The sequence below is a fragment of the Oncorhynchus keta genome, chromosome 7 (assembly GCF_023373465.1).
Source record: "Oncorhynchus keta strain PuntledgeMale-10-30-2019 chromosome 7, Oket_V2, whole genome shotgun sequence".
Lineage (NCBI taxonomy): Eukaryota > Metazoa > Chordata > Actinopteri > Salmoniformes > Salmonidae > Oncorhynchus > Oncorhynchus keta.
Window position 1 is genome coordinate 6554302 of NC_068427.1, and position 14102 is coordinate 6568403.

Consider the following 14102-nt stretch of genomic DNA (forward strand, 5'->3'; position numbering starts at 1 on the left):
GAGAGAATTAGAGAGAGCATACTTAAATTCACACAGGACACTGGATAGGACAGGAGAAGTACTCCAGATATAACAAACTGACCCTAGCCCCCGACACATAAACTACTGCAGCATAAATACTGGAGGCTGAGACAGGAGGGGTCAGGAGACACTGTGGCCCCATCCGATGACACCCCCGGACAGGGCCAAACAGGAAGGATATAACCCCACCCACTTTGCCAAAGCACAGCCCCCACACCACTAGAGGGATATCTTCAACCACCAACTTACCATCCTGAGACAAGGCCGACTATAGCCCACAAAGATCTCCGCCACGGCACAACCCAAGGGGGGGCGTCAACCCAGACAGGAAGATCACATCAGTGACTCAACCCACTCAAGTGACGCACCCCTCCTAGGGACGGTATGAAAGAGCCCCAGTAAGTCAGTGACTCAGCCCCTGTAATAGGGTTAGAGGCAGAGAATCCCAGTGGAAAGAGGGGAACTGGCCAGGCAGAGACAGCAAGGGCAGTTTGTTAAATGTGGGAATAGTATGTGGGAATATTTTTAAGTGGAGTGTTGTTGAGGAAATAATTCATGACATACTATGTTTAATTAGACATACTATGCTGTATTTTACTTAAATTGTCCATTGTTATATGCAAGTATTTTTTTACTGACACAAACTGGTCTTGTGTGACTTAGTCATAAATCTGAGTGTACAGATTTATGAGCCACTTGGGTGCGACCTCAGTATGTGACCTATGTGTTTACAATCGGCAGGAATTTAGCTATGCTGGAATTGCCGGGAGGAACAGAGAATGGCGACATCAGCTATCTTGATCTGCACAGCTAAATAGCTTTTTACAACTCTGTTTCCCGGCCCTGATTCTGTACCTCTGCAAACTTTCTATAAAAGGAAAGGGACAACTGTATTCGTTGGGCTTTTCAACTCGGAACTATATGAGTGATGGTTGAAATTGCTCAATTTCTGAAAATCTTATGAAGTTGTTTAAAATAATCTGCAGTCTCTCTTCCTATATAATTTATACCACAGTGGATAGGCTGGACTGATTGCATTTACACTGAACTAAGATAGGAATAAAATTTCAAGCTAGTCCATCTAGGTGGTCAGGTCAATCTGCTTACATTTTGAACACAATGAACATTTAAACCTGTGCTTAACATGCGTTTCTTGTTATGTGAATACAAATGTGCATACAGTTCACAATTTTAATGCAAGGAAAAACACTATTTGATCAAGTCTCTTTCACTATTTGACCGAGAAGTCATTTCCACCATTGTAAGCAATAGGAAATCTTCCTACTTTGAGAGAACTTCTTATAACCATAGACGTCTACAATACAGCTTCACTTATTGGCACACAAACACAAAACAGGCGCTATATCCAGACATGTTACATCAGTGATTATCTAGAAGAAAAAGAAACGCACACCTATTAAGACGAGGTGCTGCCTAGCGGAATAGAAACCTGAAAATAAAAGAGAGCCGCACACTCTAGGAGCTCAGATGCAAAAAATGTAATACCAACATTTCGACAGCCAAGGCTGTCTTCATCAGGGTATAATCACAAACACTGCGGGATGACTCGTTTATATAGTGTCAAAAGACACAGGTGTGATTATGAACACAAGGAAGGGCAGAGAATCACAATCGAGCCTCAATTTGGACGCTGCAGTGTCTGAATCAGGCGAGTTTGAGCACATCCTGCTGTACCATGGCGCCGATGAGTTGAAGATCTGCTGGAGCATGGCCTTGCACATGAAGGTGCAGGTGGTAACAAGTTTATTCTCCATGTCCACATGGGTCTATGGAGTGATTTCAGTGCCAACAGAAATTGTATTTTAATTTTATCATTTTGAATACGTGTTAGGATATTTAATTTTATCATTTGACTCTGTTAGGATATTGAATTTGAATTAAATCATTTGAATCATCATTATGATTTGTAACTGAATTGAATGAATATTGCATTCAGTTTTCAAATTACATTTCAATTGAATTCAATATTAAAATTCAATGTTTATATATTTAGTTTCAATATGGTAGATATTGCATTCATTTTCTGTGTATCAAGTTTACCAACATTTCATATATTCAATTTATCAGATGCATTCAGATTCAGTTTTCAAATTCAGACTCAAAACTGCTCTAAACAGCATCCTGGTACTTTGCCAGTCATGAAAAGTAGAAGAACAAAGATAACTAACTCACTTCCAGCCAATCGCAAAGTAAAACAGGTTACCACCTGACCTCATTAATGGCCATTGCGAAGACTGTCTTTCCTGGCAGAAGAAGCAAGAGACAGTAGTGATCACTGAGCAGTCATATTAACTAACTCTTCTAAGAAAGGAGTCGTAGCCAGGGGAAAATGGCGTCCCTTGAGAGGGCAAGAACAAGATGTGTCAGGGAGAAGTGCAGTATTATTATAAGGAGACGTGTACTAGGAGTACAGAGGAGGAATGTAGGGGGAAATAGAGGCAGAGGAGGTCGAGGAGAGACAGGGAGGAAGAGGGTGAGCTTGAATCGGTTAAAAATGTCCGAAAAAGTGTATATGGTTTGTTAAAGAAGAATGGTAGAAAGTGTAAGCAGAGTGAGCTGTATGCCGTATTGAAGACAGGGGGAGAAATAGAAGTGAGTGAGAGCAAGGTATCGGAGGACGTATGTGGTGAAGTTCTTGGAGCCCGAGGGCCAGGATAAAGACGGGATGGTAGGAGGAACATTTTTGTAAAAAGTGGACACTTGCCTTTTGCCTGATCCATTTGTGGTTTCAGAGTGGGTGAAAAAGGAGTTGGGTGATGTATAAATTTGAGTTTTGTGTCTTTGCCCGACAAAGTGGATGTTAGGGTATATTCTGTCAATTATCCCGAACTAGCTTTTGTGCCTAATACATTATGTAGTTACAGGTGTTAAGCTCAATGGCATGTGGCAGCAGTGTGTAGGATAGAGTTTACTAGGTCTGAGAAATGTGTAGAAGGGCCTGAGACAAAGGAATGTGAAGCATAGGGGGGAGTAGTGTCATGTGTTAATTGTAGGGATGCTCATGGTCCTGGGGACAGAAATGTCTGCTGCGAGAGAGGCAGGTTGAGGTTTCCAGGGTTAGAGTAGTGCAGAAGCTGTCGTATGATGAGGCAGTGAAGAAACTAGAGGAAAATCTGTCAAAGGCGAGAGGAGTGTTGTGTATAGTAGAGTTGTACCAGTACAGAGGGATAGGCCAACAATTTATTTATTTTTATTTCACCTTTATTTAACCAGGTAGGCTAGTTGAGAACAAGTTCTCATTTGCAACTGCGACCTGGCCAAGATAAAGCATAGCAGTGTGAACAGACAACACAGAGTTACACATGGAGTAAACAATTAACAAGTCAATAACACAGTAGAAAAAAAGGGGGAGTCTATATACAATGTGTGCAAAAGGCATGAGGAGGTAGGCGAATAATTACAATTTTGCAGATTAACACTGGAGTGATAAATGATCAGATGGTCATGTACAGGTAGAGATATTGGTGTGCAAAAGAGCAGAAAAGTAAATAAATAAAAACAGTATGTGGATGAGGTAGATGAAAATGGGTGGGCTATTTACCAATAGACTATGTACAGCTGCAGCGATCGGTTAGCTGCTCAGATAGCTGATGTTTGAAGTTGGTGAGGGAGATAAAAGTCTCCAACTTCAGCGATTTTTGCAATTCGTTCCAGTCACAGGCAGCAGAGTACTGGAACGAAAGGCGGCCAAATGAGGTGTTGGCTTTAGGGATGATCAGTGAGATACACCTGCTGGAGCGCGTGCTACGGATGGGTGTTGCCATCGTGACCAGTGAACTGAGATAAGGCGGAGCTTTACCTAGCATGGCCTTGTAGATGACCTGGAGCCAGTGGGTCTGGCGACGAATATGTAGCGAGGGCCAGCCGACTAGAGCATACAAGTCGCAGTGGTGTGTGGTATAAGGTGCTTTAGTGACAAAACGGATGGCACTGTGATATATGTTTCAGTAAGATTGGATTTTTAGCATTTACAGCCAATGGTTGTCAACTGTTCTGCAGGGATGGAACATAAGTCACAAACAATTGAGGTTGTGGTGGCAGCTGCAGAGATGTATTTGGGTGTTCGAGACCTGACGTCAGAGTAGTTACAGGGTGTGATAAGTAGTGCTGCCCCATCCTTTCTGGCTGTCTGTCTGAGGCAGGACTAAATAGATTTACATAGTGGAGTAGGGTTGTGGGGTTTTAGTGAGAGTAGGGTTAGATGGTAGGGTATTCGTTAATTAATACATGTTTTATTAGATTTTTTTCAAGCAAAGTATACTCCAGTCTAGTAGGTGGCGGTAATGCAACATTTATTGAATGCCAAACGCCGATAAACCTCGTCGAAGAAGAGGAAGAAGCCCGCAACACGGAAGTACGTGGGAAACGTCTGCTGTTCTGTGTTTAAAATAAGTGTCTTGAGATGAGACCAACGGTGTTTTTTACGTGTTCAGTCCTATTTTACAATTTGGAGATTGTACATTCCCGAGGTGACGATGGAAAGCAAGAATGGCCGGTTCCTTACAGGTAGTTATGGCAAATGTTAAATTCTAAAGAGGTGAAATAAAAGTAAGACAGCTGCTGCTATCCATGTTTAGCCAAAGTTTAGCTGTCTTCGACAACATGTCATGTGATACCTGTCTAGCTAAGAAAAAGTTTTTTACAAGACCTGTCAGTGTAGGCAGATGAAAGGGGTTAGTTCTAATAATCTTTGGTGTAGACCTATATTTTCTAACCACTAACACGCTACCAATATAACCCTCTGTCACAAATTGTAATTGACATTGACAGGCGATTTGATTGTCGTCCCGCTGCGGACTCGTACTGTGAAGCCATGTTCCCCTTCTGTCCCACCGGCGACAGGGATGGCCGGATCCCCTACATGAATAACTGGGATGTCATCTCGGTATTTCGACTGCAAGCTCCAGTGTGGGAGTTTAAATATGGATCATTGCTGGGGAAAATGGTAAGTAGTGTGTTTCGTTTTTTTGGGGAAGTTGCACAGCTGTGTGTGTGTGTGTGTGTGTGTGTGTGTGTGTGTGTGTGAGTGACCAGGGTTTCTGTTAGCTGGTAAAACGCTTTTTAATTATTTTTATTTTTTTATACAAATAAATACAATTGGCATTGTCTGATTTGTTCAGTACAAAAAAAGAAAATGCAAAATAATGCTTTTTAGCCTATTCATTGATACATATCAGTTGATGGAAATACACTTAACAAAAATATAAACTCAACATGTGAAGTGCTGGTCCCATGAGTTGAAATAAAAGATCACAGAAGTGTTCCATGTGCACAACAAGCTTATTTCTCATTTTGTGCACAAATTAATTTACATCCCTGTTAGTGAGCATTTCTCCTTAGCCAAGATAATCCCCTCACCTGACAGGTGTGGTATCAAAAAGCTGATTTAAACAGCATGATCATTACACAGGTGCACCTTGTGCTGGGGGACAATTAAAGGTCACTATAAAATGTCCAGTCTTGTCATACAACACAATGCCACAGATGTATAATGTTTGCGGGAGCGTTCATTTGGCATGTTGACTTCAGGAATGTCCACCAGCACTGTTGCCAGAGAATTAAATGTTAATTTCGCTACCATAAGCCGCCTCCGTCGTTTTAGAGAATATGGCAGTATGTCCAACCGGCCTCACAACGTGCAACCATGCCAGCCCAGGACCTCCACATCCGACTTCTTCACCTTCAATAGGTCAATATTTCTACTATGGGGGATAGTAGATTGACATCGGCTCATAGGCGGCGTGTACATAAGGTTAGGGGAAGCTTTCCCTAAGTAAATTGCGAAAATTATAGCCTACTCCTGTCTATACAGAAATAAATGAAACCATTCAAAATAGGCTACTATTTTTCAAGTATTGATCATTAGCTTCCCCTAGCCTTATATATATAAAAAAAAGTAATATATATATATATATATAATTGTGGATTTTTAAAAAAAATCGCATTGCCTACAGTTGGAAGGAAAGGCAGCAATTGCGCATGGACAGATACCAGTTGTCGAGTTGCAACTGTCAGTGAAAAGTAGAGGCCCAGCCAGGCATATTGCGATATTTCTCATTTGTATCGCAGGAAAACACACAATAGTTTGGAAAGCAAATGGTTATTACTGTAACGAGAAGACAATGAAAATACTCATGTAATTTTGTTATAAAAATTCAACCTATTTGAGCGAACGACATCTTACTGGCACCAGCGGAGAGCATTGGCCATAACCCCGGTGAGTGTGCATATACACTTCATCATTGTTGGGTCAGTGCCGTTTTAAGTTTGTTTTTGGACCATCTTTTTCTTCCCCAGTTTAGTTGGATGTCATTCTATTTGTGTATCCCCTTCTTGTAGGCGTATTATATGGACAATGTCGTTTTTAAAGATGTTTTTGTCAGAGTAGGCTACCCTGTAATTTGTCCTATTAAAAAAATATTCTGCAGATGTCTCCAGTCATATACAAAGTGTAGTATATAATGGGTTTATTCTGTGCTCAGCCACCCAGGCCTCAGCCATGCATTGAATGGTCTTTTTTGCAAACAGTGAGTTATTGTTAGCCTACATGATAACTATCCAATCTACTCATCACATTACCAATAGTAGGCTATCTCGCATATCTCTGCAGATGCATGGCATGCTTTATTATAAATGTGCATGTTTGTTGAAAATTTGCTTCCCCAAACTTGAAACTCAAACACCGACTATGCATAGGCTAGTGATTTTGCTTTTCATTACTCATCTTGTTGGCTGACTTGATGTTCTGTTAAATAAAGATAAAATAATCTTAACTAGGCAAGTCGGTTATGAACAAATTCTTATTTTCAATGACAGCCTACCGGGGAACAGTAGGTTAAACTGCCTTGTTCAGGGGCAGAAAGACAGATTTTTACCTTATCGAATCCCCGAGCTTACCTTGAAACCTTTCGGTTACTAGTCCAACGCCCTAACCACTAGGCTACCTGCCGCCCCAATTACCATCGTCTAAATGTGATTTCTGTCATTCTGGGCACCGTTGGGTGGACACCATAATCAGGTTACACACCTAATGCATATGGGTCCAGTAAATTTCTCATGTCGGGTAAATTTAAATGTCTACTACTACATTTTGTATAACAGAAACCCTAATACACACGCCGATTCCTGGTGCATTACAAATCTCTAACTGATTTGATTCTCTCACTCCTAGCATATCATGCATGATGCCATTGGGTTCAGCAGTGCTGAAACGGGGAGAAACTACACCATGGAGTGGTATGAACTCTTCCAGCTGGGCAACTGCACCTTCCCTCACCTGAGACGTGAGACTAACAACCCCTTCTGGTGCAACCAGGGAGCTGCATGCTTCTTTGAGGGGATTGATGACATCCACTGGTCTGAGAATGGTACCTTGGAGAAAGTGGGAGAGATCTCAGGTAACAAGACTGAGCAGGCCAAGGGCAATGTGAAATCTGGTAGTGTTGTCTTTTAGATCTTTTGGCAGCCTGGTTGATCCATTAAGATCGGGAGGTAGCCTAGTGGTTAAAGAGCGGCTAGTAGCCTAACGGTTAAGAGCTGATCGCCGAGTCGACTCTGTGAAAAATCTATCGATGTACCCTGAGATTAACCCTAATTACTCTGAGTGTCTGCTAAATGTAAAAATGAGGGTGATGCACTTAACTTTGTTTCATAACTTTGCCTGTCCTCACTACTATGCGTTGCTGAAGACCAGACTTTGTCAAAGTCAACAAATAACTCCTCAATGGGGTTGGAATGTTAGGTGTAACCATCACCATATTGATTCCTTTAGATCTGCAATCACTGAAGGGGTAGGGCTTGTGGTTGCATTCAGACCGAGGCCATCTCTTTAGAAATGTTTTTTTTTTATAGTGAGCTTTTGGTTCTAAACACTCCTTTACAGTGCTTAATGAAAAACACAGGTTTGACACCTGTTGCCCATCGTGAACACATAGATTATAGGTGAATGCAGCATGAATGACTTATTGTGCATGTTAGTTTTGCAAACCCAAACTCCTCTCTGGTATGATAAATAACGATTACTGTCTCTCCTTCTAGGTGGCCAGTTCAACGAGATGGCCTTGTGGGTCCAGGACGACAACCAGACTGGGATTTATTATGAGACGTGGACGGTCCGCTCAGACCCCGGCCCCAACGCCACCGTGTGGTTTGACTCCTACGACTGCTCTCAGTTCGTCCATCGCACCTACAGGTATCTTACGCAACAGGGAGCCAAGCTGTCCAGCCGATTCCAGACCAACTACACTAAGATCTACCTGTACAGTGGGGAGCCGACCTACTTGGGGGATGATGATTCTATCTTCAGGGAGCCTTCTGCGAAGACACTGGCTGAAGACATCCGCAAGTTCTATCACCCTTTCCGACCACACCAGTCGTACATGGACTTTGTCCTCAGTCTCGCGGAGGCTTATCAGAAGGTGGTAGAGGAGAAGAGCTTCTACTTGTACTATAACTTTGAATATTGGCACTTACCCATGAAATCTCCATATGTGCAGATCACATATGAGGAAGTGCCTTTGCCGTAAAGTCACAATTTGTAATTGGTTTTTCAGCCAAACGGCAGCCGAGCAGCTCTCTGCAGGGATGGGGCTGAAAAAAAACGTTACCACTCAGTCAGATGGAGCTATGGATCGAAGGACTATCGTTAATTGAACTTGCTATTCATTGAACTGCCATATTAAACTTTGTCACATGCGCCAAATAGATCAACTGTAGACCTTACCGTGAAATGCTTACTTACAAGCCCTTAACAAACAGTGCAGTTCAAGAAAGAGTTAAGAAAATATTCACCAAATAAACTAAAGTAAAAAATCATAAGTAACACAAAATAACAACGAGGCTATATACCGGGGCTACTGGTACTGAGTCAATGTGTGGGGGTACAGGTTAGTCAAGGTAATTTGTACATTGAGGTAGGGGTGAAGTGACTATGCATAGGTGATAAACTGTGAGTAGCAGCAGTGTACAAAACAAATGGAGTCGGGGTCAATGTAAATAGTCTGGGTGGTCATTTGATTATTTGTTCAGCAGTCTTATAGCTTGGGGGTAGAAGCTGTTAAGGAGTCTTTTGGTCCTAGACTTGGTGCTCCCGTACCTCTTGCCGTGCGGTAGCAGAGAAAACAGTCTATGACTTGGGTCACTGGAGTCTGACAATTTTTGGGGCTTTCCTCTGACAGCGCCTAGTATATAGGTCCTGTACTGGGCTGTATGCACTATCCTTTGTAGCTCCTTGTAGCGCCTTACGGTCAGATGCCGAGCAGTTGCATCACCACCGCCTGTTATGGCAATCGGTCAGGATGCGCTTTAGCTCGCTGCAGATGTTGCCTGTAATCCATGGCCTCTGTTTGGGATATGGACATACGGTCACTGGCGACAACGTCGTCAATGCACTTATTGATGAAGCGGTTGACTGAGGTGGTATACTCCTCAATGCCATTGGATGAATCCCGGAACATATTCCAGTTTGTGCTACACAACAGTCCCGTAGCATCCGCATCATCTGACCACTTCCGTATTGAGAGAGTCACTGGTACGTCCTGCTCCAGTTTTTGCTTGTAAGCAGGAATCCAGAACTATTCCATATTGCGTCTTTTTAGGTAGAGACAGCAATGCACGAAGTAAACGGCAACAAGTAAGAATGTAAAATGTTTTGGCCCTGAGACTATCATGTTGGGGCAGTGTAAAGTGCACATGCGCAAATATTTTTTGAGTGCATTTTCTTGCGCTGCGCTCATCTGCAATTCATCCTGCTGCTCAATGTCATGTTGTTGAGCCTCTTAACTTTCCATTTGACTGGAATGTAGTGCAATTTATCAGTGTATGGGAGTGTTTGTTGAAAATGCGCTGAGAAAGGCCATTGCAAGAAGGGTTTTGGGTAGTAGACAGGATAAGTGTTGCTATGCACAGTCCTGAGATTCTCATCAGGACTGTGTGTAGCAACACTATCTTGTCAACTATGCAAAACTTTTCGGTCTAGATTCAATCATTTCAAGCGTTAATCCACGAATGGCAGATGCATAACAGTGAATAACTGCGTTGGTGCTGTCAAACCCCTGAGTGGCTGCTCTTCTCGTCATTGTCACAAATCCACACTTGTCCTTAAACCCACCAGCGTTAAATTAGAATGAGAAAGTGTAGCCTAGAAATAAAGACATTAGCAAAAAAGGATTACATCAGCCTAATCGAGGTGTAGAATAAAATGTGTTCGAACTTGTAAGCTGCACTGTAAATCTACACGCAATAGTGCATAATGACAAAGCAAAAAAACCTTTTGTCTTTTAAGATACATTTTGAAATAAGATACATTTACATAAGTATTCAGACCCTTTAATCAGCACTTAGTTGAAGCACCTTTTGCAGCGATTACAGCCTCGTCGTCGTGGGTATCACAATACAAGCTTGGCACAACTGTATTTGGGGAGTTTCTCCCATTCCTTTAAGAATGATGGAGGCCACAGTGCTCTTGGTCTTTCAATGCTGCAGAAATGTTTTGAACCCCTCCCCAGATCTGTGCCTCGACACAATCCTGTCACGGAGCTCTACGGACAATTCCTTTGACCTCATGGGTTGGTTTTTGCTGTGACATGCATTGCCAACTGTGGGACCTTTTTTTTTTTTTTTTAGATAGACAGTTATTACACTGTATCACAATTCCAGTGGGTCAGAAGTTTACGTACACTAAGTTGACTGTGCCTTTAAAAGCTTGGAACATTCCAGAAAATGATGTCATGGCTTTATAAGCTTCTGATAGGCTTATTTTCCACCATGTTTTGCAAATAAATTCATTAAATCCTACAATGTGATTTTTCTGGATTTCTTTTCTTCTAATTTTGTCTGTCATATTTGAAGTATACCTAGGATGACAATTACAGGCCTCTCATCTTTTTATGTGGTAGAACTTGCACAATTGGTGGCTGACTAAATACTTTTTTGCCCCACTGTATATCCACAATAAAACGAGTCCTATATCGACAACCTGAAAGGCCGGTAAGCAAGGAAGAAGCCACTGTTCCAACACCGCCATAAAAAAGACAGACTACGGTTTGCAACTAAACATGGAGACAAATATCGTTATTTTTGGAGAAATGTCCTCTGGTCTGATGAAACAAATAGAACTGTTTGGCCATAATGACCATTGTTATGTTTGGAGGGAAAAGGGGGAGGCTTGCAAGCAGAAGAACACCATCCCAACCGTGAAGCACGGGGGTGGCAGCATCATGTTGAGGGGGTGCTTTGCTGCAGGAGGGACTGGTGCACTTCACAAAATAGATGGCATCATGGGGAAGGAAAATTACGTGGATATATTGAAGCAACATCTCAAGACATTAGTCTGCAAGTTAAAGCTTGGTTGTAAATGGGTCTTCCAAATGGACAATGGCCCCAAGCATACTTCCAAAGTTGTGGCAAAATGGCTTAAGGACAACAAAGTCGAGGCATTGGCGTGGCCATCACAAAGCCCTGACATCAATCCCATAGAAAATCTGTGGGCAGAACTGAAAAAGTGTGTGTGAGCAAGGAGGCCTACAAACCTGACTTGTTACACCAGCTCTGTCAGGAGGAATGGGCCAAAATTCACCCAATTGCTTGTGGAAGGCTCCCTGAAACATTTGACCCAAGTTAAACAATTTAAAGGCAATGTTGCCAAATACTAATTGAGTGCATGTAAACTTCTGACCCACTGGGAATGTGATTAAATAAATAAAAGCTGAAATAAATCATTCTTGCTACTATTATTCTGACATTTCACATTCTTAAAATAAAGTGGTGATCCTAAGACAGGGAATTTTTACTAGGATTAAATGTCAGGAATTGTGAAACTGAGTTTAAATGTATTTGGCTAAGGAGTATGTGAACTTCCGACTTCAACTGTATCAAAGGCACCTGTTCACCGTCTGCTTTCGCTCGCCTCCAGCACACAGGCACTGTTGGGGCGAGCGACTCTGAATTTACAATGGCTAGCCGCATGTGAATATTTTTTTTCTTGTTAATTTTGCTATTTGCCTCATGACTCCTGCATGCTTTGTTAACTAGGAACATTCTTGTTTACCCTACCATGGGACACACTGTTTGTTCCCACACTCGAGACTCTGACTATTGGCTGCACTGACTTTTGGCCTCCTATTCTAACCGGCATTGTATTCATGTTACATGATAATTGCTGTATAATATGATCCTGTTGCCATCTAATGTCAAATAAACACTGCAGAGTTCTCCCTGTCCTATGCCTTGATTGTATTAATGTTGATGATATCTGGAAATGTGAATGTATACCTTGGCCCATCTGTTGCTAGCCCCAATTCTGACTTGTGCCCCAATTCTGATATGTTTCACTGATTTCTGTTCTCGTAAAAGCCTGGGTTTTCTGCATGTTAAAACTAGAAGCTTATTACCTAAAATTGATTAATTGAAAGTGTGGGTTCACAGCATTACTGAGATGTGGTTAAGAGAGTGTTTTGAATACTGATGTTAAACTTTTTCAGCAAGACATATCTTCCAAAAGTGGGGGAGGGGAAATCTTTACCAAGGATCACCTTCAGTGCTCGGTTGGCTCCACCAAGTCTGTCCCCAAACAAATTGATATGCTGGTTTTAAGCATTTATCTTTCAAATAGCTCTTTGTTGACTGCCTGGTGCCATCAGCACCGGCCTGTACCCTACCTGCTCTAAGCTCTCTCCTGGCCTTTTACGCTAAGTGACCTAAACTGGGACATGCTTAAACCACCTGACCAAGTCCTAAAGCAATGGGACTCCCTAAATCTTTCTCAGATTATCACCGATCCCACAAGGTTTGACTCCAAACACCCAGAAAAGGCTACTCTCCTCGATGTTATCCTCACAAATAACCCTGATGGGTATAAGTCTGGTGTTTTCTGTAATTACCTTAGTGATCACTGTTTTACAGCCTGTGTTCGTAATGGCTGCTCAGTGAAACGACCTGTCCTGATTTGTCATACACTTTAAAGAGCAAGCCTTCCTCCATGAACTGGCCTCTGTAAATTGGTATAGCTTGATGTGGTTGTTACTGACAAGAAGCACATGGCTTGAGCTCTAATCACCACTTCCACAAGTCAGGATTCTTGTTGGACTCCGCTGATCCTAACTTTCCCGTCCAACATTTCCTCATCTCCCACCCTTTCTAATGCGACTAGCCCCGATGCTCCTACCCTTTCTAATGCGACTGCCCCTATAATCCCTGACGCTCCCTCTCTGGGGAGGTTCTCCCCCTGCCCCTCTGCAAAGGACTATTTCTCCCTGCAGGTGGTCACTGAGTCCAAGGTGCTAAAAGGAGCTCTTTACAAACTTAACCCCAAAAAGTCTCTTCAACATCTGGGTCAGATGGTTTACACCCTTTAAGGTTCAGGACAAGTTTATTACTGGCCACCCATTCCAAAACAGACTGCAACTCTGTTAAGGATTTCAGTGACTTCGGTTGCTGATGCGTATATGGTTGACTCACCAGCAAACATGGACACACATGCTTTGTTTAATGCCATTGGCAGGTCATTGGTAAAAAGAGAGAAAGCTGTCCTGCGGTACACCACACTTAACATGTTTGACATTAAAGAAAACCCTTTGAGTTCTATTAAACAGATACAGTTGAAGTTGGACGTTTACATACACCGTAGCCAAATAAACTGAGTTCAAATGTTTCACAATTCCTTACATTTAATCCTAGTAAAAATACCTTGTCTTAGGTTAGTTAGGATCACCACGTTATTTTAAGAATGTGAAATGTCAGAATAATAGTAGAGTGATTTATTTAAGCTTTTATTTATTTCATCACATTCCACACAGTGGGTCAGAAGTTTACATACACCCAATTACTATTTGGTAGCATTGCCTTTAAAATGTTTAACTTGGGTCAAACGTTTCAGGTAGCCTTCCACAATAAGTTGGGTGAATTTTGGCCCATTCTTCTTGACAGAGCTGGTGTAACCGAGTCAGGTTTGTAGACCTTGCTCGCACACGCTTTTTCAGTTCTGCCCACAAATTTACGATTGGATTTATTCAGGGCTTTGTGATGGCCACTCCAACACCTTGTTGTCCTTAAGCCATTTTGCC

The 14102-nt window shown here is 42.1% G+C and overlaps 1 protein-coding gene across 1 annotated transcript; it reads left to right on the forward strand.

Moving 5' to 3' along the window:
• Positions 1 to 4381: 4381 nt before the first annotated feature.
• On the forward strand, positions 4382 to 12258 carry cln5 (CLN5 intracellular trafficking protein). Its single transcript, XM_035773113.2, has 4 exons — positions 4382 to 4548; positions 4813 to 4987; positions 7214 to 7439; positions 8080 to 12258. Exons 1-4 carry the CDS (start codon positions 4445 to 4447, stop codon positions 8565 to 8567), a joined length of 993 nt encoding a protein of 330 aa, XP_035629006.1. The 5' UTR covers positions 4382 to 4444; the 3' UTR covers positions 8568 to 12258.
• The last annotated feature ends 1844 nt before the right edge of the window (positions 12259 to 14102 follow it).

Excerpts from the sequence above, each read along its gene's own strand:
- cln5 (XM_035773113.2), top strand. The coding sequence starts at position 4,445 with ATGAGACCAACGGTGTTTTTTACGTGTTCAGTCCTATTTTACAATTTG. Across the intron at positions 4,988-7,213 it reads GATCATTGCTGGGGAAAATG|CATATCATGCATGATGCCAT; the intron begins GTAAGTAGTGTG and ends TCTCACTCCTAG. Across the intron at positions 7,440-8,079 it reads GAAAGTGGGAGAGATCTCAG|GTGGCCAGTTCAACGAGATG; the intron begins GTAACAAGACTG and ends CTCTCCTTCTAG.